The 26,632-nt window shown below is 49.2% G+C and overlaps 1 protein-coding gene across 9 annotated transcripts in view; it reads right to left on the reverse strand.

Annotated features, from left to right (window-relative positions):
- Positions 1-26,632, reverse strand: part of CCDC30 (coiled-coil domain containing 30) — a 75,454-nt gene that overhangs the window by 23,717 nt on the left and 25,105 nt on the right. For 6 of the 9 annotated variants that reach the window (XR_014786019.1, XM_084821946.1, XM_084821950.1 and 3 more), the window contains 11 exons: positions 22,815-22,868; positions 18,314-18,429; positions 17,123-17,233; positions 15,870-15,964; positions 12,583-12,775; positions 8,638-8,733; positions 8,363-8,488; positions 7,455-7,592; positions 5,543-5,712; positions 3,745-3,991; positions 1,161-1,334 (listed from right to left, as the gene is read on the reverse strand). Coding sequence is in view for 8 of the 9 variants with exons in the window: in XM_084821946.1 (XP_084678072.1) it covers positions 1,161-1,334; positions 3,745-3,991; positions 5,543-5,712; positions 7,455-7,592; positions 8,363-8,488; positions 8,638-8,733; positions 12,583-12,775; positions 15,870-15,964; positions 17,123-17,233; positions 18,314-18,429; positions 22,815-22,868 (1,520 nt within the window). In the remaining variant the exon portion in view is untranslated. The remainder of the gene's footprint in view (positions 1-1,160; positions 1,335-3,744; positions 3,992-5,542; positions 5,713-7,454; positions 7,593-8,362; positions 8,489-8,637; positions 8,734-12,582; positions 12,776-15,869; positions 15,965-17,122; positions 17,234-18,313; positions 18,430-22,814; positions 22,869-26,632) is intronic. The other 3 variants (XM_084821949.1, XM_084821948.1, XM_084821945.1) reach the window with 1 other exon arrangement.

Consider the following 26,632-nt stretch of genomic DNA (forward strand, 5'->3'; position numbering starts at 1 on the left):
TCGCACTATGTCGCCTGCCTTTGGGATTGGACCTCTTCCCCCTTTCATGGCTCCTTTTGACCTGTGCCTGCTACTTGCCGCTGGCCTCTTAAACAGACACCGCTGGGCCTTGATACTCAGCACTGTAACCTAGGGGTAGGCCACATTTTGGGGCCTGGAAACACATTTGGCAAATGGAGAAACTGTCCCAGGCACCACCACAAAATGGCTGTCGTGGGAGGTGTGGCTAGTCAGAAAGGGCAAGTAACCTGCCCTAAGGATTGAGTACAAGGTGCGGTCTGAGCTCCAAGACACTAAACTATTTTTTTGAACCCAGTTTTCAGCACCAACAGAAACCTATTTCACGGAGGACAAGCCCTGTTTCTCTCCCACCACCCCATCTGCCTGCTAGCTCATCCCTTTTTCTCTCTCACTTTGGATCACCATCCACAGACAGGGCCTCTCTCTCTCTCTCTCTCTCTCCCTCCCCCATACACACACACCACACTCCCATCCATCTACACATTTTGAAGTCACCCCAGCTGCCAGTAAGAAAATTTAATTAAAAAAATTAAAAAGCGGGAAGGGTAGTTCACCTTGGTGGCCACCAAGAAAGGTCTCCAGGGGTCCACTGGTGTCCACAGCCACCACGTTGGCAATTGCTGCTGTAAGCTATAAACAGCTTGGGACCAGACCACTTTAAGAAATGTCTCCTCCCAGATGAGCCTGCTCAGCTAATACAACCTTTTTTGGAGGCTTTTCTTTGGGTCTGTCCACTTCCAGAAGTCCGCCAGGCGGGGACCTACAACGAGGCCTTTTCAGTGGTGGCGCCCCAGTTGCAGATCTCTTCATTCGCCCAGGCCATTCTTAGCGGCTGTGCTTTTTAAGTGTTATTTTTTACCCAGACCTCTATTGCTGCTCTGCTTTCATGAATTCTCTTCCATCCATTCATTAAATGAACTGAGCAGATTGGTTGTTGGCTGCCCTTAAGCTCCCAGCGTGGTACACAACGGAATTATGTGTTTGCCACTCTGAGAGGTTTGCCTGACAAAGCGGGATATAAATCTTTCCAGTAGGTGTTTTTATTTTAATTTTTAAAGAGTGAACGTCCCCATCTCTCTCCTGCTTAGGCCAGAACGGCCGCTTGGATTTCTTGCAGCCGTGAGGAGCAGAACACCCACCTTGATGTTTTCTTGCTGGAGCAGGATGTTGTGCTTCTTCAGCTCCAAGTTCTTCTCCCTTTCGTACCTCAGCTCCTTCTCGGCGGAGCTGCATAAATTCTGAACCCGCTGAACGTCCTGCCGGAGCTGCTGCAACTCCTCTTGCTGCTGCACGGGTCTCTCTCCAGGTGGGCACTGCATGCAGGAGACGGAACGGAAGCCGTGAGGAAAGCAGCCAAAGCTGCTGCAGAAGGAAAGAGCCCCTGGGCGTGAAACGGCTGTCAGGAGCCACAGGGCTCAAACCGGGGCTGGTGCTAGTTCCCTGCTCCCCGCTGGTTGGAGGGGGAAAGCGCCAGCAACACAACCTGGGTCACTCCCCGCACAGGCCAGACACCACCTGGGAATCCGGTGATGCCAGTGCCATGCCAGTGCCGAATATAATATCCGTGAACTGCCCAGAGAGCTTCGGCTATCAGGCGGTATAGAAATAAATAAAAATAAAATAAAGCTCCCACATCTGCTGCACTTTGCCAGTCTGGGTGGCCACTACACTACCCCACTTTGCCAGCAGACTACCTGGCTTTCTTTCCCGCCTGCCAGTCCCGTCCCGTCCCCCCCGCCCCAAGAACCTGCGAGAAGCTCCTGGGGGCTGCGTTCCAGAGGTGGGTCGGGCTAAAGGCAAAAGGGCAGGACACATTACCAAAAACACCAGCATATCTTAGTTTAAACCTCTTCCTGCCAGTCCCTGAGCCTTCGGAGAGGCATTTCGACCTTTTAGAATGGGGGGAAAACTGTACAAATGCCGGGAAACCACAAAGCAATCAACGGTCGAGGGAAAGGGCCGTGGCTATCTGGGGATCACCGGAGGGCTGGATTTGACCCTCAGGTCTGAGCTTCTACACCCCTGCTCCAGGGTCTCAAGCAGAGAAAGGTCTTTCCCATTACCTGGCAATGCTGGGGACTGAACCTGGGAACCTTCCTAGGTTGCCTTCCTTTGATCACGCTCGATTGTGACATATTAGGTAGCTCACTTTAATACAACATATACACATTCATTGTATGAGTCTACATCAAGAAAAGCTGCAGCCCCTCAGGCCATCAAAACGTCCCCACTGCCATGCAATGTTTTTCAGAACAAAGAAGAGGAAAATAAGGCGTTATCATCTTCCCTGAGCTCCTTTTGTTGCTGCATATTTCTAAGCAAAAACAGAACATGGCCTGGATGGAAAAGCAGCTGATCGATTATTGAAACACTGATCCCTGCGACTATACTGATCCCTGCGACTATTTTTCATCACTTTGGCTCGAATCCCAGAGCTTCATCATTTCAAATGGATATAACGCGTTACGTTGACCAGTATGGGTATACAGACTGTTGCAAAGGCCCACGCCGGTTTAGCCCACCGTCTTGAGGTCACTTATGCTGAATTAGCCCGTCCACTCCAAGGCTGTGTCTTGCCTTTCATTTGGCTCAACTTTCCTGCTCTCTAAACAACACTGCCCTCTCACTGTGCCCCGTACCTGCAACTCTCTCCTCCTCTGTGTCACCAGTATCCCCTTGAATTTCTCCTCAAACCCCACCTTTTTCATGAAGCCTTCAGCTGAAACCCATCTGACATGACGTGCAGCCACAGAGAACTACATTTGGCCATCCCTGTTAGCTTTGCCTCTCCCCCAGTCTAAATCAGGGGTGCTGAACCTCAGGCTCTGGGCCAAATCCTGCCCTCTTGGGGTCCCAATCCAGCCCTCTGGGGTTCCTAGTATGGGCATACACCCTTTCCCCCATCCACCATTTGTTTGGTGGTTTCCTGCCTTCTGTGTAGTTTCTTCCCCCATTCTAAAAAGTTGAAATGTCTCTCCTAAGGCTTAGTTACGGTGGAAAGAGATTTAAGCTAAGATGCGGTGGCATTTTTGGCCCTGCCCAGTTCACCTTTCACTCCACCCACCACTAAAACGTGGCCTCCGAAACGGAAGTTGGCCCTTAGGCTGAAAGAGGCTCCACACCTCCTGTCAAAACTGAGATGGAAATCTCTTTGTGGCCAAGGTCGTAACCACAGCGGGGCCTCTGAAAGATGTACCAGGCCCCCCACTGCATTTTCATTTTAAAAACAAAACAAAACACAGTTGCTAGGCCTTTTCCTTGTGGAGCTATAAAAGAAGGGTACAGGCAGGATCCTGCCCAATGGCTCACTATGAAATACACTTCCTCCTGCCTCCCAGTGTTCTGGCCCATGAGAGCGAAGGCACCGGGATAACGGGCAGCAGACCCTTCTGTACAAACAAGACAAAACTGAATTGCATTTTGCTGGTCTCTAAAACAGCCTTCCCCAACCTGGCGCTCACCAGATGTGTTAGACTGCAACTCCCAGTATCCCTCAGCCAGCATGCTGGGAATTGTAGTCCAACACCTCTGGACGGCACCAGGCTGGGGAAGGCTGCCTTAAAGCAATGAAATTGCTCTAAGCGTAGTAGGCTATTTGTGTTTATGTCTTGGCTCTTCTACAGTGATTCCCTGCCTACTGAGGCCCTCCCCACCACATGTCTGCCTGGGCCAGTGCGCAGCCGCTTTTTCCAGGGGGACCTCTCATCCGGGAAGCCGTTTTACCTGCTTCACATCTCCGTCTGTGCTCCCCATGGGACTCTGTGGCTTGTGGGGCTGAACCTCCCCAAAACCGCCCTCGTGCTTCAGCCTTACGATCGCTGCACTGTTGGTGCTAAGCTGGTGCCGGAGAGCAAGGATGTCTTTCCTTAACTGAGCATTTTCTTCCCACAGGAGTTGTTTTTCTTCATGGCTGCCTTTGACCTGCTTCTCTAGTTCCTCCATTTTCTTATTGCTCTCTAACAATTTAACACTAGAAATTAAACGGGAGGAGGGGGGGATGAGACAGACAGACAAAGACAGCATTTAGTATTTAGTATTTATTTATTGCATTTATATCCCGCCTTTTTTCCTCTTGCAAGGAACCCAAGGTGGCTTACATTCTCCTCCTCCTCCATTTTATCCCCACAACAACAACTCTGTGAGGTGGGTTGGGCTGAGAGTCTGTGACTGGCCCAAAGGCACCCAGTGAGCTTCCATGGCCAAGTGGGGACTAGAACCCGGATCTACCGACTCCCAGTCCAGCACTCTAGCCACTACACCACACTGGCTCTAATAAGCCTCACCGGGGCAAATACACTAGCACAACACTATCCATCCCCGTCCCCCCATGGGACTAACAGCAGCTGGGGCAGGGCCAGCCCTAGACAAGAGCCCCCCCGTGCATGTCCAGAAGCGAACCAGACTGACAACTGAATCTTCCAACACTGACAATGGAACGGCGTCCTCCCCTGCCCTTCATCCCCTGTTTAATTTATTTTAAATTAAGACTCTATTTATTTATTTATTGCATTTATATCCCACGTTTTTCCCTCTTGCAAGGAACCCAAGGCGGCTTACATGATCCTCCTCCTCTCCATTTTATCCTCACAACAACAACTCTGTGAGGTGGGTTGGGCTGAGAGTCTGTGACTGGCCCAAAGGCACCCAGTGAGCTTCCATGGCTGAGTGGAGACTAGAACCCGGATCTCCCCGGATCTCCCAGCTCCCAGTCCAACACTAGCTCTCCACACTAGTACAATGTAACCAATTACTTTACATTACATAATTCCCTGGGACTGGGTCAAAATGGGCAAAAAAATATAATAATGGGATATTCCCAGAGCCGTGCTCGAACCGCAAGCATGCTCTCCCACAAGGCATGGCCAGAAATGTTGTCAGCGGGCAGGGCAACACCAGAGTGGGGCAGCCCCAGGAAATGCCCCACCACCACCAACCCACAACCCAGGATTCAAGCCACGGAGGGAACAGACAGGAGAGATTATTTGTCCCCAAATCACTACAGGCACCATAGCTCTCAAAGAGGGACTCCATGCCTCACCTTCCAGTGGGCACTTCTGTCTAAGAGATTCCAGCCCAACCTCCCCCGGCTTACCTTACCTGTTGGGCTACAGCCAAGACAAGTGAACTGAAGTAACACCATCCTCGTGAGCTACTTTGGAGAAATCCGGAGTTAAATGTCCCTATTAGCCTGTGAGGAGTGTCTCACGGGGAGTCTAGGAGAGCGTTCCCCAATCTGGCCCCCTCCAGGTGTGTTGAGGCTGGCTGGGGAATGCTGGGAGTTGTAGTCCAACACATCTGGAGGGGGCCAGGTTGGGGAGGGCTGATTGAGGGACTTGTGGGTCAAAGCCTTTGCCCTTTGAGACCGTGCATTGTGTACCCACACAGTCCTAACATGGCGATGTTCCAATTTGGAAACATTTTCTTTCTGTTTAATTGCCGCCCCCCACGCCCCCGGTCTCTCACACACACACACATCTGAGAAGTTACACATAATGTGCAAATACGGATGTGTTCAGTTTACCACAGTTGCTCCCTTTCTTCTTCCTGGTTGTGGATCTGATCTTCGAAAACCTGCTCTTTAGCCATAAGCTCGGTGCATGCCCTTCGGCTTGTCAAAAACCTTTCCCCGTGTTTTTTCTCTTCTGTAATGAGCTGGTTCAACTGTTCACATTCTTGCGAGAGCTCTGATACCTGCAAGGTTAGGAATGTAAATCTCTGAGGCTTCTGGCAACATGAATTAAGCTGGTTGGCTGGGACCCAAAGAATCTAGCAGCCAGTCCTGTGGGCCTACGGGGGTGAGCTCGTGTGTCTGAAATAGCAGCTCCCTGTCCTATGCCACACAGCAAACTGCTCTTAAAGTGGAGGAGAATTTCAAAAGCAGGCCGTGATATGGCATGGGAAGTTGGGGAGGGGGTGGCCTTCCTAGTTCAAGGCTGGCAGGAGGCCCAGTGGGCAATTCATCACATGCCCTCAGGGGGACCTAGAATAGTTTCTTGGATCCCGGTCAGTGAATTCAGCTATAGACCCAAAGGGTGCAATCCTATACCGACTTACCTATTGAGCTCACTCAATATTCACTCGTGAAATTATTACGATTTTTTAAAAAAAGGTGTCCCCAGCCAGTCGTGTCCGACTCTAGGGTGCGGTGCTCATCCCTGTTTCTAAGCCAAAGAGCCAGCGCTGTCCGAAGACGCTTCCGTGGCCATGTGGCCGGCATGACTGAACACCGAGGTGCACGGAGCGCTGTTACCTTTCCCGCCGAGGCGGTACCTATTTATCTACTTGCAATTTCTTGCTTTCGAACTGCTAGGTTGGCAGGAGCTGGGACTGAAGACAGGAGCTCACTCCGTCACGCGGCACTCGGGTCTCGAACTGCTGTCCTGCCGACCTTCCGGTCTGCAGTTCAGCATCTTAACCACGATTTAGCACTTATAAAAAACTGTTCTAAGCACTGTATGGAGATTAAAAGAGTATTGATTACATTGATATCCTGCCCATTCTCAAAGGAGCCCAGAGTGGCACCTGTGCCCGTCCCTTTTCACTGACACAACAGCCTTTTTGAGGTCAGTTAGGCTGGGAGATAGTGAACCATGGGTGTATAATATTGTCCCTCGGCCTACGAACCATCCCCGCCCCCCCAGCTGCCAGGACTGCAAACCTATGTGTGGTTAGAGCCGTTGCTGCTCTAGTACCTGAAGATGTTACTGCAGCCTTCAACCCCATGAACATATTTAAATCACTTTAACTCAATGAATGCATCTTAAAAGAAAATAACCCTGAGACACACACACACACCCCAGGGTCCCCTTAATACGCATGCCAAGTTTCAGGTGTCTCAGTTTCACGCTCTTGATGCTACGGCGCTGATGGATGGACAGACAGACGCACATCCTCTTTTGTTATTATAGATAAATGGTAAAAACAATATTACACACCCCATTGTATGGTGAAGCTCATCGTACTGCCTTGTGAAATCTACAAGTTTAGCTGGTGGCAGAGTCAAAGGAACATAGGAAGCTGCCCCTCAGGGTTCTCCTTATGCCCTGGATCCCCCGAGCCACTCCTTCACACTGCCTTATCCTGAGTCAGACCCTGGGTCCATCTAGCCCAGTATGGTCAACACTGACTGGCAGCAGTGGCTTTCCTGAGTTTGAGGAAGGAGCTTTCCCAGCCCTACCAGGAGATGCCAGGGATCGAACCTGGGACCTTCCACATGCGAAGCAAAGTTCCATCTCTGGCATCTCCAGTCTCTGGCCTTAAAAGGACCTCAAGCTGTCTGCTGTCAAGTCCTTGGAGAGCCACTGACAGTCAGGGTGGACAGAACTGAACGAGATGGACCAACTGTCTGAATTAAGAGGAGCGAGCTTATTTGTGGGCTGTTCAAAGCACACCCATCCTGAACTTCAGACTACCGAGCTGACTGCAAGACTCACCTTTGTTTCAAGCATCAAATTCTCTTGCTGCAGTTTCTCATGCGTCACATGCAGAAAATCTCTCTCCTCCGCTGCTCCCCGAAGCACCTGGAGTTCACTATAAAGCTGCAGAAGCTCCGACTTAGAATTGTGCAACTCCTGCTTAAACAGCCAGGGTGGTTAATGAGATACAGATCAAAGAAGAGCTCTTTAGCTGGAAAGCTGCAATTCTATTCACATTTTCCTTGAGAATATGCTCTCCCCTGTGAAGTCCACCTGGGGCCAACACTGTCATCTTTTTGGCGCCAGGTTAAGACTCTACTCCCAGGCATCTGGCAGCATATGAGAGCCAGCGTGGTGTAGTGGCTAGAGTGCTGGACTGGGAGCTGGGAGATCCGGGTTCTAGTCCCCATGGAAACTCACTGGGTGACTTTGGGCCAGTCACTGACTCTCAGCCCAACCCACCTCACAGGGTTGTTGTGAGGATAAAATGGAGGAGGACTATGTATGCCGCCTTGGGTTCCTCAAGGAGGAAAAAAGGCGAGATATAAATGTAATAAATAATAATATGATGGGCATTTAAGTTTTCTATCAGGTCTTGGTAGTTTTATTGCTAATTGTTTTTCACCTGTCCTCCAACTGATTTAAATTTTTGAAAGTTAGAGGCTTTATATTATTTTTCATCATGCTGTGAACCCCCCAGAGAGCTTTGGCTATTGAGTGGTACAGAAATGTAACAAATGAATGAATAAGTCCCACTGAACTCAAGGGGGTTTAATTCTGAACAGACATGCAGAGAACTGCACTGTCAAGAATTCACTGCCCTTATTCAAAAGACACTTCAGTAATATACGGGTTAATACTGTATGCCACTGTCACCGACCAGATGTGCTATTTATTTATTTTCAGTTATTAGGGGGACACTGCACCTTCTTTTCTTCTTCCAGCACTTTCTGCGTCATTTCGAGATCACACGCTAGCTGCTTCCTCCACTCCGTCTCTTCCAGTAGTTTACTTTCCAGCACTCCAACTTTCTCCTGGTGAGTTTGCAACACCTGTGACCGGTCCAACGCAACAGTCAGCCTGGTGAAAAGGCCGGTGGGGACTATGTGTCCCTCGGTGGGCCTCAGCATTCATCCCCTCCCACCTCCTCCCCAACCTAGAGGGGCCACCCCCCAAACACCCACTATCCATTGTCGCTTGCCTCTCGGAAATCTGCCACTTCTTTTGTCGCTTCGCCATCGGCCATGTCCGATTTCTGCTTCCGCGCTTGGCTTAACTCTGCCTCTAAACACGAGATCTGGACCAAACAAAAGAAAGGAGCGTTTTCTAGGGCGGCATCGGTTTCCTTGTTAAATGGAGACGCTGGAAGTGATCCAGGAAGAAGGCCCTCTCCCGCTCAACCCTTTCCTTCGGTCCCCTGTGCTCTCTCCCCTCCTCTCCTCTGATGTAGGACAGAGATCACACAAGAGCTGGTGGAGAATGGCAGCCGAGAACGCAGGAGTCTGAACCTCGCCTTTGCTGTAACGAAGCATCGCTGTGCGTGCACTGCATATGGTCTCTGCTGCTACTGCTTTCAGCTGCTGGCAGCTCCACTTAAAAGGATCGCAGGCGGCAGGGCTGGGGGATGCCTGTATCTCCATGGGCAACTGGAGGCCACGGCACCAGGCAAGACAGACCAAAGGTCTGACTCAGGGCCCAAACAGGCAATATGTTAAATCCGCCTTTCCCCAAGTTGCTGTCCTCCAGATGGGTTGGACTGCAACTCCCACCATTCCCAGCCAGCATGGTCGATGGCATGCGGTTAACCCCCGGCCCCCCAGTCCTATCACAAACTGCCCACCCTCGTACGTTGCTACTTGCCCAGGGAGGAAATCTGCCTTTGGCACCAATTGGAATGAACAGCAGTTGGGGGGGGGCGGGGGCGGGTGACGGGTGACAATAGGATGGAGGGAAGGGTTAACTCTCCCTCCTCTCTCACTGTGGCCCCAATCCTGCTCCCTCACCAATGGCTGCTATTTTCGAAGGAAAACACAGGCACATTAAAAGCGATCAGGCACTTCCCATGTTGTCTGTTGTGACACTTGGAGGAAGCCACTTCCTATCTTTAGAGGCCCAATTCCAGGTGCCCCACCTTCAGCTGGCAACTGGTGTTTTTCCTGCAGTGGTGGCCCAGCTGTTCTCCTTCCTCTATCCCTCGCCCCGGCTTATTCCTGCCTGTCCCCCTTTTCTACATTTTATTATTTGAAAACAGCCTTCCCCAACCTAGTGACCTCCAGATGTAGTGGACTACAACTCCCATTGTCCCCATCCAGCAGTGATTATGGCCCTGCTAGCTAGGGACAGCTTGAGCTGTGCTCCGACACATCCGGGAAGGCTGTTTCAAAAGATTTATACCCCGCCTTATCTCCGAGGAGTTCAAGGCAGCTTGCAACAACATCTATCATTTCACACGAAAAACCTTTACAACAGAACACTAAACATCAAAACGTGAAAACGGCCATGGAAAGCCACAGTGCAACAGCAATAACCATTCTGAAAATGTCCAAATAATAGTGCAGCTCTTGTCATTCATCCACCTACCCGCACATTTAGGGCGATAGTGATTCGAGGGAATTGGCGTGTCCTCTTGTACACCCTGACAAGGCAAACCAAGGCCCGGTGGGCCAGGAAAACACCTGCAGGCCACAGCTTCTCGTGGTACTGCTTTATGCGGAAGACTGAGGCTTGGCCACCGCATCGGACACAATACCTGCAGGCCACGTCCTCTCATCGTTCACCTTCCGCTTAGTTACTCTGAGGCGAGTCCCATTTCTTGCAGACTCTCCATCCGCAAGGTGTTCCTGGAGCTCCTCTTACGGAGTCACGGGCCCTTGGCTCAACAGGATTCCAACAGTTCTTGACCGTTGGAGCCCATCCGCTTGGCCTCCAGGATTCTACACCCAAAGAACAGGATTTCCTTCCCTGCCTGAGAGTTCGTTCTGGCACCGGGTCCCAAGGATCGTACCACATACCAAACCTTTTCATCTCTCAAAGCAGAGCTTCCATGCATCGAACTTTAGGGTACTCGTTCTGAGTTGGGACAGAGTTCTCGTTCCTTTAACAGCTGCATTGGAAAGTCAAGTGCAGCTTTCCTCACGCCAGCTGGACTCTTCAGTAGTTCGGAGACTTAGGCCCGAACTACCCGCTACCTCAGCAAGCGTGAGCTTCCAAAAGATCTTCAGTGAGCACTTTCCGCTTTTCAGAAGGTTAACGTTATCAATGGTCAGCATCAGGATTTCCACAGTGGTAGCCCCGGCCTTGTGGAACAGCCACCCCAAAAGGCGAGGACGTGGTCTTCCCTCAGGGCTTGCAGATATCTCTGTAAATACCATGTGTTCTGGAGAGGCCTGTTTCAGGGAGTGTCGGTTGTGAGGGGGAGGTGTACTTTGGTTTAGGTGGTACAGTGGTTAGAATGTTGGCCTAAGACCAGGAAGACCCAGATTCAAATCCTGTCACAGCCATGAGGCTCACTGCATAACCCTGGATCAGTCTTTCAGCTTAACCTACCCCACAGGGTTGTCGTGCAGATAAAAATGGGGTATGGGGAGCCATGCAAGCTGCCCAGCTATCCTTGGAGGAAAGGTGGGATCTGCATGCCATAATAACTAAAAAATGTTGTTATACCACATGACTGGGAACAGATTTGATTCAGGTTTGAAAGACAGTATGGTATAATGGTTAGAGCAGATTTCCCCAATCTGGTGTCTTCCAGATGCATTGAATTGCCTCTCCCATCATTCCCAGCCAGCATTGCCATGATGGGAGTTGCAGTCCAACACATCCCGAGGGTGCCATAATAAATACAAACATACGAAGAGCCATGCTGGATCAGACCAAAGGCCTCTCTGGGCCAGCATTCCGTTCACAAAGTGGCCAAACAGCTGCCCATGGGAAACCCACAAGCAAGAGCAACCTCCTACCCAACTTCCCCAGCAACTGGTATACATCGGCATACTGCCTCTGAGCCTGGAGGTAGCACAGAGCCATCAGGACTAGTAGCCATCAATAGCCTTTTCCTCCAGGAATTTGTCCAACCCCCTTTTAAAGCCATCCAAAGTGGTGGCCATCACTACATCCTGTGGCAGCAAATTCCATAGTTTAACCATGTGCTGTGTGAAGAAGATATAGAATCATAGAATAGTAAGGTTGGAAGGGGCCTACAAGACCATCGAGTCCAACCCCCTGCTCAATGCAGGAATCCAAGTCAGAGCATCCCTGCCTGACAGATGGCTGTCCAGCCATCTGTCCTTCCTTTAATCCGTCCTGAATCTCCCACCAGTCACTTTCATAAATAAATGTTCATGTTCACAGTTTTCATGCAGATTTTCTCAGTTTGTATTCAATGTTTTCTTAACTGATATTGCAAGCCACCTTGAGGAAGTCAGGAAAGCTAGGATACAAATCTTCTTTAAGAGACGAAGACATGCTTAGATTGCACGAGGGGAAGTAGTTGCAGGGGAGAACTGGAGCAGGTGGGGAAGAGGTGACTGGCACTTTCCTCGTGCGCTGCTTTTCCTCCACAACCTCTCCCCACCACCACCACCTCACGAGTCCCAGAGGGGGAGAGGGAATGGCTCCGCTTGGGAGAGGCTGCAGAGGAAAAGTAACAGGCAGGCAGAAAGACCAGCGGGGAGCAGGGCTATACCCTAATAGGCAGCTGACACATACTTGACACCACCCTTCACTAACTTGGCGCCCCTCAGACTTTTTGAACTGCGATCCTGATCCCTGGCTATGCTGGCTTGGGCTGATGGGGGCTGTAGTCCCACACACCTGGAGGGCACCAAGTTGGGGAAGGCTGATTTAAACAAACAGCAGTGGGGTGTGGGGGAGCTGTTTCCTTCACACCTGGCTTCCTGAAGGTATATTCATGCCCTGGTGATATGCAGGCTGGACTACTATAATGTGCTCTGTGTGAGACTGCCTTTAAAGATGGTTCGGAAACTTCAGCTGGTCTGAATACGGCCGCACAGAGCAAAGCAGCCCCAGCTTGCAATCATGCAAATTGGCCTTAGCAGCCCCAAGATCTAGAAGAGCTAAACAGTGGTTACGCAACACACAGAAAGGAAGGGGTGAAAAGACGGCAGGATCCGGCGATCCATATTACCGTCTTCTGCAGCCCGTCAACCTCGCACTCGAACTGCTCCCGCTCGTCTTTGGTCTGGTTCTGCGTCTCGCCCAGGAGCGACTCCAGCTCTTCATTCCGCTCCACCAAGTCCTCATGCTGTCGCTCCAGCTTGCGCAGCTTGTGCAGGAGCTGGGTGCTTTGGCGCTCGACACCTTCGATGACTTGGCGGCATCTGCGTCACAGCACAACAGATTGGTGGACGGTTCCTGACATGGTTGGCACAATAACACAGGCTCTACACTAGGAACCCATTGCAGTGTACGTGGCTAGAGAACCACCATGTACATGGCGAGTTCAAATCCCCCGCTCAGCCATGAAGCTTACCGGGTGATTATGGTCAGTCGCAGCCTCTCTCACCCTTCTCTTCCAGCAGAGTTGCTTGGAGGATGAAATGGACCCTGCTGGATCAGACCATGGGCCCATGTAGTTCAGCCTCTTGCTCCCTACAGTGGCCAACCAGATGCCCCCAGGAAGCCCACAAGCAAGGTGTGAAGCCAGTGGAGTGGTGGTACAATTCTGAAGTGCTGGCGCTCATGTAGTGAGTCGGTTAGTGAGCAGAAAATGTGGACTCCACAGAGTTCCTCAATGCACAGAGACCTACCTGTGTAGTTTAACTTAACCAGCAGCTTTATGGTTAGGAGAGCAGGCCTTTAACGCAGACTGGTAATTCACAGCCTGCCTTGAAGCTGCTTATGCCAGTTCAATTATGTCACCCTGAAGGAAGAGATAAGCTGTCTTGCCTTGATTCTCACAGAGAAGCTGGGAGACCCTCCCTCCGAAGAGCTGGAATGATAGAGGCTCAAGAAAGCCAAGTAGTTCCCCAGGCTGGGACCTTTTGGGCAGGAGAGAAGCCTGCCCCTTTCTCTTAAATGTGTGTATGTAGGCCTGTTGGTTCCGGGGGGGGGGGGGGGAGAGGCATTGCTCATGGGCTAGAAGGAGGCATCTAGCAATGAAGCTTGTAAGATCCAGCTTGCTGGCCTGCCCTTTGGTCTCGCTCCAAGGAGGGACATGCACGCTGCTGGCCTAGAGAAACTTGTGATCCTGAGGAATGGCCTTCGTCTATCTTGGGGACTCAGACAGACATTCAAGGTGTGGCAAAGATCTACTTTGTCACCTGAAAGGAGATATGAACGTTCTTTGCTTGTATATATTCTGCATCCATTTTCTATCAATAAACTGTCATCTTTTGCACAAGTGGCTAATTTCAACTTGGTAACCAAAAGAATCCGATTGATGGCTGGGACCTGACAGAATCAGGGCCCCAGATCAACACAGCTCATCATGACAGTCCCCACAGCCACGCCCCCAAGGAGAGTCCAGAAATGCAGGCTGCTGGACTGATCCAGATCCACAAGCCCCTTCTAGCAATTTTTCAGTCTCTGCCAGGAGCAGGTCTTTTGTGAAGCCACTGGGTCTTCATTGCCCATTCAAGACCAAGCCACCCCCAAATACTATGCTTTAGAACAGGACAGCTCACAACAATATACTCGTGGCGGGAAAATCTATTTTCCCCTAGTGATTGTGAGGACTGCAGCCTAGCTCAGAAGGAACAGGGAAGCCTGGGACAGATGACTCCGGTCCTGTTCACATGTAAAGAGAAGCCACTGTGGGTGATTTTCCCTGTGGGGCGTCTTGTTGCAGCACTGGCCACCTTTTTGAATATCTGGGGTGTGGTGGGGGCGTACCGTAGCTCGATCTTACATGCAAACCCAGCAAGGGTGGGTTGTTTGGATGGTTGATAAGCCACCCACAACTAGGGATGTACGGACTGTGTAAAATCTGCCCCGTCTGTGTTTTGCGGATTGTCAGGCACCTTTTGTTCCGTCGTCCGTCCACAGACAGATGCAAGTATGTTTTTCGTCATGCAGAAAAAGACGCAAATAATTACGTAAGCATTTACATAATTTACCTTAGTATGTAACATTTAGTGTATTGTCCCCCGTTCCATTCAATGTTTCCTCAGCAGAAACTTACATATTTTCCTACGAATTTATACACGTAAATTTCGGGACAGTAAAAAAAAATCATCCGAAAGTCCATGGACTCCACGCAGCCTGAGGGGGTCGCTCCACAGCGGCTTCCACAGGTCAGATTCTTAGAAATCTGAGCTCATTTTAGTCTGTCGTGAACTTCTCCAACATCCCTACCCACAACCCATCAGTTCTGGGTGGCTTGTCAACCACCCCGACAGGACAGGACAGAAGGATGTGCCCGATCTCGTCTGATCTCAGAAGCTAAGCAGGGTCAGCCCAGGTTAGTACTTGGATGGGAGACCGCCTGGGAATCAGGCTTCCTGCACTGAGAAAGGGGTTGGCCTCGATGGTCTTATAGGCCCCTTCCCACCCTATGATTCTATAAGATATGGATGTTCAACCCACCCTCGCCGGGTTCGCACATAATGATGCTGCCACCGTGACAAAGAACCCCGTGGGAAATTCACCCATGGAGGCTTCTCATTACGTGCAAACCAAGTCACCATCATCCCTGCTGAACAAAGTGTCCCAGCACTTCGACCCTGCGAGCCCTGGCTCCCCTACACCACTGCATGAAGGCAACCTCGCTCTCCCCGACGGTGTGTTCCCAGCACCTGGTTTTCAGAGGCATATTTCGGAGGCTCCACTTTGCTAGCACAGCCAAGAGCACACATTTACCAAACCCCCCTTTTAAAGCCACCTCTGCCAGCAGCTATCACCACACCTTGTGGCAGAGAGTTCCATCGATTTGTGACGTGTTTTTCTTGAACAGGAAGAAAAACCTGAATCTCTTGCCAACAGGTTTGATTGGGTGGCCTCTAACTTTTCTTTCCACTTTCTCCTCGCCACAGATAGGTTTTGTTTTTAAAAAGGAGAAAAGCCCTCTCTCATGTCTCCCGTTAGCTGACCTTCTTCTAAACTAAAAAGCCCCAAATGCTTTAGCCTTTCCTCGGAAGAACGGTACTCCAGTCTGCCAACCGATTTGGTTGACCACGTATGGTACAGCCCTCTTTGCTCTGCTTGCATTGGCCCTCCCTGGGATGGAGCAAAAGGCTAGGATTAAAAAAAAATGGAATAAACACATAAATAAATGAATGAACTACACATAGGACTGAAGTGGAATGGTGGTAACCAACCCCAGAAAATTAAGTTTGCAGATGCAAGGGTCGTGGGGAATGAGATGACAGCATCAAAGAAGAAGGTGCATTTGCAAGATTTAAGGAACAGGTGAGTGGGTAGGAAATACCTGCTTTTTATTACATTCGTTCAGTTTATAATGTGTATGTGATTCACCTTTTATGAAGGGTCTGGTTATCTTCATAATCTGAGTTAGCTTCATCCAAAACGCTCGCCTCTTCAGCCTTTGCTGTTTCCTTTTTATCCTGGAACTAAAGCACACTTGGGAACATCAGCAGATGCCTTATGCAGAGTCAACCCATCTGGCCCAGTACTGTCTACACCTGCCTTCCCCAACTGGTGTCTTCCAGACTGTTCGACTACAACTCCCAACATTCTCAGCCAGCATGGCTAAATCTTCGGTCTAGAAACAGAGGTGGCTGGCATCCTGCCCTCCATTTCCACATACACCCTATTCATATCTAAAACTATCCTAAACTTTCCGTTGACTGCCTGGTGTTGGAAGAACAGTAAGAAGTTGTTGGAAGGGCACCAAAGCCAGCTCAAAAAATATCAAAACTACAGATGAGAAACTAGTCCATCGTTAACTGACAATTAACAATATAATTATGGTTAACTGCTTCCATACAAACGAGCAGTGGGTAATCTTGCTTGGCTCTCTGGGGGCGTCTGTTCACTAGCCAAACAGACACCACTGGCAGGATGGATTCCTCCCCCCGCTGCAGCCCCCCACACACACACTCTGAAGGGTTGGGGGACCCACAGGAGCAGTTTGGGGGGCACACGTGGGGTTTTGCACGGGGGAAGAGGGGAGGGGGAAGTCCGCCCATGGAATATTGGATGAAGCCCTCTGCACTTGCCCTGTCAGATCGTGGGGTGCCTTCCGCAGGATGCCCCCTGGGAATAATCTCAGGGAAAGGCCATGAGGAAGATGGCAGCAAACTGTCATCAATAACTGCTTGCACCATCCACAAGGAAAAGCATCCTAGTAACAGGACAAACTCCACCAAAAATCGAAAGAGTGGTGGGGTTCCTAGGCATGTTGCTAAGTCTGGGACTAAAGCAGCAACAGGAACACAGAGCAGGAGAGAAGCGATGGGCGGGGGATACACTGGGCATCCCCACCTCCAAATCATACCCTGCCCTTACCTCTTGACCCTGATGGGGAGAAAAAGAGAGTGCCAACGTGATGTAGTGGAGACATAGATTGGAAAGACCCAGGTTCGAATCCTCCACTCAGCCAAAAGGCTTACTGGCTATCCATGAGCCAGTGACTCTCTCTCAGACTAACCCACCTCACACGGTTGTTGTGGAGATAAAAGGGGGAATCCATTTTTTGGTAGTAAGTGGAGTATCCTGCACTTACCCCACTTGGGGTAAAATAAGGACATTTTGAAAAAGGGAAATACCTGCCCCAAGCAGCCTTCAAGCTCTTCAGCTTGACCCATCTCAGCTACTAAATGCCTCCGTTCCTCCTCAGACTTCTGATACTTGGGAATCTCCTCGTCAAGCTTTTCAACCTTAAATGCCCCAAAGGAAATAAATTAAAGCGTTCAATGGTTTCATCCAGCCGGGGGCTGGGAAAAGACCATCTTGCTTTCAGATGAGAGCCAAGCTTTCCAAAAGGGCGCTGTGTCAAAATAACGTACAGCAGAACTCGCCCACCGTCATTCCCCTTCTTTAGAAAGATCCCTTGGACCTCTTCACCATCTCCTGGAATGCTTCGGTGTAATCTGAAAACACGACTACTTCTGCGGCCCAGGGCAGTTAAAACGCCCCTCCTGGTCACCTAACCGTGGTTAGGAGACTGGGACCAACTCTCAGACTCAGATGTTCTCCTCTCTCCTCTTTTCACATGCAAATTCTCCCTCTCCTTTCCCTTCCTGGGGTTAACCATGGCCAAAGCTATTGTAACACTAAACCAGAGCTAAGGTGAGAAACCGTGTGGTGTAGTGGGTAGTCAGGCCACAGCAATCTGTGCTCTGGTAATCTCCCGATTGGATTACTGCAGGGGTGCACAACCTTTTCAGCCCTGAGGGCCACATCTGGTGGCTGGGGGACCAGGAGCCACACACATTCGTGTGTGCACTCACACACTCTTCTCCCCCACCACACACACACATACCTCAGCGTGCAGTGATGGGAAGGTTTAAGCCTCCCCTCCCTGCCCGCTGAGATCTAGGGATCGCTGTGCGGGGTGGAGGTGAAATCCTTTCCCATCTCTCAACGATCGCCAGTGGACACACTGTCGATAGAAGCACCAGAACAGTGTTTTCCCCGGCTGGTCACCTGGACTGTGGGGAAAAGCAGTAGGGTCCCACCCGCTTGGCAGGCCACACCAGGAATGACCAAGGGCCATATGCAGTCCTCAGGATGCGGGACGTGCACACTTGGATTACTGCAATGTGTTCTACGTGGGGCTGCCTTTGAAGACTGCTCAGAAGCTAGGCTTCATGTACAATGCAGCTGCTCGGATTTCACCCAGGACAGCTCCTTCAGAACATCTCCCTCCAATTTTAAAAGAGCTTCGTTGGCTGCCAACAGAATTCTCAGCCCAATTCAAAGTGCTGGCGCCCTGAGCGTTAGTCACCCAGACTTACCCATTCCAAGAATATTTTTCTCTCCGAGTCAAGAAACCGGACTCTGCTGCGTAATGCCAGGATCTCTTTGTCCAGTCGGATATTGTGCTCTTTGGCCTTCTGTAGCTCAGACATTTCTAAAGGCAACCACAAAACTATGACCAGGGGGCACGTGGAGAGTTGCTGGTTTGAGTCTCAGGAACAGCCCGTTGAATTCTCTCCCTGGCTTACGGGGTTCCCCAACAATTATAGCAGGTGCACGTTCTGGAATGTACTACTGTTATTACTGTTTGAGGGGCACAGCTTAATGAATTTCTGTGCTTGTGTGCCCCACCCTATGCAAGCCTGGGAATGAGTGAGTAGAAAATAGTGAGCCCACGCGAGAATGCCTGCCTCAGGCAGGGTGGTGGATGAAGGTGGAGAGTGAATCATTTAAGAGCTAATAAGAAAAAACAGTGCTTTTTGGGGGGAGGCATGCAGGAAGAGAACAAGCTGGGCAACCTGCAGTCGTAGGGTCACATGCACCCCTCAGCTTAATTTTATGTGGCCTTTGGCCCTATTTCAACAGCTCGCTGCATGCGGTCAGTTCAAAGTTCTGGCAAGACTGATTTGGCCCTTCCTTGGCAGCCTGTTAGGCAGAGAGAAGAAAAAGGGGTCGCAGAGAGAGAAAAGGGTGACCTAGCCACTTTCAGCTCTAGCTCTGTCCACTGCCAGCTCCAGCCCAGCCTACCAGCGGCATGTGACCCCCCAACATATTACCCATGAGGGAATGTGGGGTTACCCACCCCTACTCCATTTAAAAACCCATTCCTGACATTCCATCACAGTCTCCCATGACCAAGAATGAGAACTCCAAGCAAGGGAGGGGAGACGCAAAGCAGGTCTAGCAGAATGCCCAAGGAAGGCTGGAAAGGCAGAGAGGCAGAGGCCTGAGTTCTCACTGAGGTGGTCAACTTAGGCGGTACCACTTCAGACTACAGGAGGGGCTCGCATGACCCAATGCTCTTTCTGTACAAAACTTCCCCTCGATCTAGAAAGCTAGGTATCGAGGAGGAAGGTTTTAGCCTAGTCCTCGCCCAAATATGCTAGTTTTCTATGTACAGGGCATATTTGGAGGATAAAGGAGCATTCAATCACAGGTCCCTCCTTGCAGTGACAGCCTGGCCAGAAAGAGACTGGGAAGTGTAGCTGGGGACATTTACATACAAGGCCATCATCTGGATACTGCCCAGCCAAAGACCTGGAAGTATTTATAACCTGGGGAGACCAATGGGTTGCCTGGGAAGGTGAAGCTATGCTGCAACCTGGCCAGATAGTACAATATGCTTCAGCCTTCTCTCCATCGACAGATACGGACCCAAAATGGGGCTGCTGAGGGTGAAGCTAGACATGACATTCGTCACGAAGTCTGTGCTTGTGTGGTTGACTTATTTTTTAAAAAAAAATTGGGACTGTGATATGGTGGGGGTGGGCTTTGACCCTTTTCCCTGCCATGGTCCCAATCAGAAATCCACAACACACACACACACACACACACACACACATATACACCAGCCAGCATGGTGTAGTGGCTAGAGCGCTTGACTGGGAGCTGGGAGATCCGGGTTCTACTCCCCACTCAGCCATGGAAGCTCACTGGGTGACTTTGGGCCAGTCACAGACTCTCAGCCCAACCCACCTCACACGGTTGTTGTTGTGAGGATAAAAAGGAGAGGAGGAGGAGGAGAATGTAAGCCACCTTGGGTTCCTTGCAAGAGGAAAAAAGGCGGGATATAAATGCAATAAATAAATAAATAAAATACACACATGTCGTCGATCACAAGCTGAATATGAGCCAACAATGTGATGTGGCTGCAAAAAAGGCAAATGCTATTTTGGGCTGCATTCATAGAAGCATCGCTTCCAAATCCCGGGAAGTACTAGTTCCCCTCTACTCAGCACTGGTTAGGCCTCATCTGGAGTACTGTGTCCAGTTCTGGGCACCACACTTTAAGAAGGATGCAGACAAGCTGGAGAGGGTTCAAAGGAGGGCAACAAAGATGATCAGGGGACTGGAAACAAATCCCTATGAAGAGAGACTGAAAGAACTGGGCATGTTTAGCCTTGAGAAGAGAAGACTGAGGGGAGATATGATAGCGCTCTTCAAGTACTTGAAAGGTTGTCACAGAGAAGAAGGCCAGGATCTCTTCTTGATCATCCCAGAGTGCAGGACACGGAATAATGGGCTCAAGTTACAGGAAGCCAGATTCCGACTGAACATCAGGAAAAACTTCCTGAGTGTCAGAGCAATACGGCAATGGAACCAATTACCTGGGGAGGTGGTGGGCTCTCCCACACTGGAGGCCTTCAAGACGAGGCTGGACAGCCATTTGTCAGGGATGCTCTGACTTGGATTCCTGCATTGAGCAGGGGGTTGGACTCGATGGCCTTGTAGGCCCCTTCCAACCCTACTATTCTATGATTCTATGATTCTATGCCTGTTCTTTGCAGTGAGAGGAAAGCTCCCATTAGCACCAAGGGGAACTTGCATATCATTGCAATTAGCGGGGGGCGGGGGGAGGATTCTGATCAAGGCTGGGGGCAAAGTCTTAAAAACCCCGGCCCCCACACCATGGTCCCAAGCTGGTATGTTGGATTTGGTGTTGGAAAAATGGCGAGGAGTCAAGTGTGAACTTCACAGCATCCTATGTGGCATTTTTCTATGTACAGAGACCTGTATAGCCCTGTAATTGGGCATTTTACAGTGGCTATGCTAGAAGTAGATTTCTTTGCACACAGCATAGAGAAGGGAGGCAGAGAGTGAGGTCTCACAGCGGCATGATCTCATTCTCTGAGATAAGGATATTGCTTCTACTCTCCTGCAAGAAACTGTAGGAGAGGCCCCCCTTCTCTTGAGGGGAGTGATGTGTTTCCTAGCCTGTTTCTCCTGTGTTTCTCCTGACAGTTTCTGGAACTTAGGAGAGACACCGATAAAATCCAGGAGGCTGGTTTGCTCTTTGCTCTCCTTTTGGAGGAGGAAGAGTGCCCACCTGCCCAGAGACTGTAGGCCTTTGGGATGACACCCCCTTGCATCCAGGGAACCAATGAACCATCCATTGAGAGGATGGTTCATCTACTAATGGAGGGGCATGTGTAAGCTTTCTGTTGCATTTATTGTTTATATCTGCATCCATTTTACAACTGTGTATTCAAAAAACTGTATATCATTCTTTAACACAAGTGGTCTTGATTCATCTTGGTAACTCCAGAATCTGTTTTGACTGGGCCCTGAGTGGATCAGGCCTCCAGACTGATACACCCAGCTTCCCTGTGATAGCATTTTTAAAAAAAATTAACTACATCAGGGGCTTGAGAAACAAGAGGAAGGTATCTGCATTCACAGGGGCACCCCAAAGTTTGCACAAATACAAAAAAAATCTTTAAAAAAAACACCCTAACAGGGCAAAACAACAACAACCCCAAAGCATGCTTAATAGCCACAGACCACCCTGCTATAGTCTGCCATGAAAATGCCGGCGTAAGCGGCGTCCCTCTAGGGGTCAGTAATGACCCGGTGCTTGCACAGGAGGAACCTTTCCTTTTTCCTACTGAGCATCAATTGGAAAAGAAACCTGGAAAACTAGGGGTACAGGTAGGGAGTGGAGAGCCGTGACTGAGGTCCTTACAGCTTATGATATCCTGGATGTATTGATCTGGGGTCCTGATTCTGTCAGGTCCCAGTCAAATTAGATTATTTTGGATTATCAAGATGAAACAAAGCCTCTTGTGCAAAAGTTTACTGATAGAAAATATATGCAGAAAGAAATATGCAAAGAAAGCTCACACCTCTCATCAGCCAGTGAAGCTATCACAGCTGAGTGTCTATCTGGGTCCCCAAGATAGATGAGAAGTCATTCCTAGGGCCACAAGTTTCTCTAGGCTGGTAGTGTGTGTTTTCCCCCTTGGAAAGAGACCAAAGAGCAAAGCCAGTCGGATGGATCGTATAAATCTCTCCCAGCTTAATTCAGGAGCTGACAGGCTACCTCTGCCCATCCCAGAGAAGGGGGGCTTTCTTTCCCACAGGAAGTGAAACTGGTCTAGTCTCAGGATGAGCTAACACAGCTGGCCAAAACAGCTTCAAGGTGGAGCTGTAAATTACGAGCCTGTGTAAGTGGCCTTCCTAATTAACTATAAAGCCGTCAGCTAGGCCAAACTACACAGGTCCCTAGGTAGCTACCAACAGCATGTAGGAATGCTACGAAGTCCACCTTATTGCTCACCAACATACTCACTACATGGAGGAGTCTCTCTGGTAGGAACCCTGAACAGGAGCTGAGGACAAGCTGCGACATTTTGTTGCAGGTCCATTGGTGCCTCTAAACCCAAAATGCGGGCAGAGGTGGGGAGAAGAGACAATAGGGCATGTTGCCGTCCTGCCCTATTGTCTCCCAGAAACATCTAGATAACCTGTGGACTGATTCAGCTGGGATGTCCTTATTGCTGAAAATGCACTCAACTAGTGATTGGTCCATGTACAACTTACCACTTTCTTTCACCTTTTCCATCTCCTCTTTCAAGGTCCCTGCTGCTGGTGGAGCTGATTGGAACAAAATTAAGACAGCAAAACAATTGATTTTATTGGGGCGGGGGAAGGTTGTCGATGACTGCTATTCCTATTCCTAAACATTAAAGTATTAAGCACCAATAGGGTGCTACAATAACTGTCCAAGCAATCCCTGATCAGAGGGATCACAGTTGACGCAGCGTTTCCCAACCTGCACCCTCCAGTTGTGTTGGACTACAACTCCCATCATCCTCAGCCAGTACGGCCATGTTGGCTGGGTGTCATGGGAGCTGTAGTCCAACTCAACTGGAGGACGCCAGGTTTGGGAGGGCTGGTTTATACAGGCAACCGATGTCTCCTTTAACAAACCAAAGAGTCCCTTAATTTACGTTGCACACACACGCGCACACACAACATTCAGCAACTGTGCACAAAAGGCACTAGGTTCAGCTAGAGCACATTATTTTACCCTCCTGTGCAAAGGTGGTTGCCACTAACTCAAACAGGTGTAAAAGTATGCAAACATTTTGCCCTTACCTATGACGCTGCATGCTGTATGCATTCTCTACATCAGGTGTTTGACCGAAATACCTCAGAACACACTGACGCACAAAATCTTTATGTGTATGTGCATGTTTGCAGATTTCTCTAAATGCCGTAGGGGTCAACAAGACCTCAATAAAAGTGAATGAGAAAAACAACAGCACTGCACGTGGAAGGTACTGGAAGTTCTAAATAACCTCTGCATGGTGAAACATCTCACCCAACAACACATTATCTCATTTATCAGATTCCATCCTTGCATAGATGTACCCCTGTGTTATCATTCCTTCTAACAGTGAATGCAGCTGGTGAGTGCCGACAGGGTTGTTGTCAAAATAGGACCACTAAGAAACCAAAGGATGGTTTCAATATGCTCAGGGCAAACCCAAGGTTTGCAGAACGTTTAAAGAAAATATTTGCGGGGGGGGGGGGGGACCTATGGGGGGGGAAAAGTCAAAACCGGCCCAATAAGGACTGAGCACATTTAGTGGCCACAGAATGTTTGTGGCATATTTCGTTTGTGAGTGGGGCGGTGGGGGGGAGAAAACCACAACAGGGGAAATGAAATGGAGAATCCTGGAAGAGGATTACAACATTTTGTTACAGATCCAACTTGTAAACAATGATCCCTAATACACTGTCATGCTTCTGATAGTAAATTGGAATAATTGACAACTACATCTTTTTTTAAAAAAACAAGATTACTTACTTTGACTCTAATCTCAAATTAATAAACTACTTTTTCCAAGCATAAGAGGGTTAAAAGAAAACCTTAGCAATCATTATTGATCTACAACAAGTTACGGCAATCTATGAAAAGGTACCATGGAAGTGATGTCTTGGTTTCTAAAATAAATTTGGGATCCCAATTTTTTTTTTAAGGAATCTATTACAACAGATTTCACACATTTTTAAACACACTCAAATCTTATTAAGTCACCCAGGAGCCCAGATTAACCAAGAACGCCTAACCAAACTAAAGTTTTCACATTAATACAGAATGGAGCTTAAAACATGAAACACCACAGAAACACTTGTTAAAATAATAAAAGTTACCGATACACAAACAGGTGCTTAAGAAGATTTGCAAATCATAGCAATTTTCTCACTGGCTCAGTGTGCTCAAGAGTCACCCAGAAAAGGCATCCAGCGGCAGCTTTGCCTGTGATCTGGAGGCGCAGTGTTGTCAGGAGGCTGAGACACGTTGCTGAGAACGTGCCCTCTGGTGCAGAAGCTGCCTTAAAAAAAAAACTGATCGACCAAAGCAGGACAGGGGGTCGGATTGTGCCAGGCAGAGCAATCACTCTGGAACTTGCAGGGACTGGATGCTTTACGGTGGCTTTGCAAGCCTTAACGAAAAGGGGTTTGGATGGTCTCCAGAAGGAAACTCCTAGAAACAAGAATGTAAGAGGAGTCCTGCTGGATCAGACCGATGCCTGTTCCAGCCCAGCAACCTGTTTTCCACAGTGGCCAACTACATGCCCATGAGACGCCCACAAGCAGGACATGAGTGCAACAGGCCTCTGCCGCTGTTGTTCCGAAGTGACTGGTGTTCTGAGGAATGCTGCCTCCAGTCCTGGAGGCTGCATCTAGCCATATCATGACTTCAAACTCTTGACAGCCTTATCCCCCACGGAGGATCGAATCCTCTTTCAAAGCCTGCTAAGTTAGTAGCACCCAGTGCATCTCTGCAGCAACAAATTCCATTCAGTTAATAGTGAATTTTTAAAGTTAATCTTTAAAATCTGCTTTCTCTTCCCCCATGGGGTCATCTACCACCAACTTCCCTGTGAGAAGGATTCCAGAAAAGAGAGGGTGAGAGACAGGCAAGGAAGGCCTCAGGGCCTGCCCTGGCTGGACTCTACACACACACACACATGCACACACACACAGGGCCATCTACCAACACCAACCATGTGGGAAGAATTCCTGGGGAGGGATGGGGAGGTAGATGAAGACAACACCAGACATCAGCCCCTGTTCTAGCTGGTCTCTCCCTGCCTCCAGGGCCATCTTCGACCAACTGCCCTGTGGGAAAGTTCCTGCAGATGTTTATTTGTTGGTTTTATTTGTTAATATTGTTCATTGTGATTATTTTTATGTTACCTGTAAGCCGCCTTGGAAGGATTTCTATCCTGAAAGGCAGCATATCAATCATTATAATAAATGAATCTATTAATAAATCGTGGTCTTCAGACGGTGTTCCAGGGTTTGGGCTTTACAGTCTCCTGATCCACAGTGATTTACATACGTGTTCTGTGCAAGAGGGCTGCTACTATCCCTTTGATCACTCAGCACTACCTCACTGGAGCCTCTCTAAGATCTTGAAAATTAATATATATTAATCATTATTGATATCCTGCTTTTCAGGATACAAATTCTTCCAAAATGGAACTTTGGTTTGCCCAAAATGTGACTGCCAAGACTTTAACCACAGCCTGCAGATCAGATCATATTCCTCCAACTGTATACCATCTACACTGGATTTTCATTTGTTTCTGGCCACAGTTCAAGGCGCTGGGTTTGACTCTTAGAACTCTAAATGGTGCAAGGTGAAAGCATCTTGAGAATCACCTTCTCTCTTACATGAAGCTGCTTAGACACCAAGCAGTCCCAAAACCCTGATTTGTATCCCCTCTGCTGTTAAAAGCATGGCAGGTGAGCACAAGAGACGGGGCCTTTTCAGTGGTGTCACCCAGAAACTGGAGCAGCCGCCACAAGGGAAGTCCACTGGGCTCTATTGCTGCTGGCTTTTTTGGCTGGAAGTTAAGGTCTCCTTGCTTTTGTGGATGCCACTTTTTAAACAAAATGAGATCCAGCTGATCTGTTCTCTCACTTTGGGTTGGATCCAGACTTAGCCATTCTTAGAGCAGAGCCACTGAAATCAATGGGACTTAAGTTTGTTGTTGTTCAGTCGATAAGTCGTGTCCGACTCTTCGTGACCCCATGGACCAGAGCACGCCAGGCCTTCCTGTCGGGACTTAAGTTAGTCATGACCAATTTAAGTCCCATTGATTTCAATGAGTCTACCCTAAGTACAACTTAAGTTTGGATTATCGTATTTGTCTTAGATATTTTTTTTATCAGTTTAGAATTAAGATGGTTTAGAACAGCCTTCCCAACCTCCAGATGTGTTGGACTACAACTCCCATTGTCTCCAGCCAGCATGATACATTGGCAGATGCTTGAATAAAATCAAGGTAGTTCGTCATGCTCTGAAGAAGAAGAAGAAAATCTAGCCTAGATATACCAAT

This window comes from Heloderma suspectum, chromosome 15, assembly GCF_057233095.1.
Source record: "Heloderma suspectum isolate Gila_16-S chromosome 15, 16-S_ref, whole genome shotgun sequence".
NCBI classification, from domain to species: Eukaryota; Metazoa; Chordata; class Lepidosauria; order Squamata; family Helodermatidae; genus Heloderma; species Heloderma suspectum.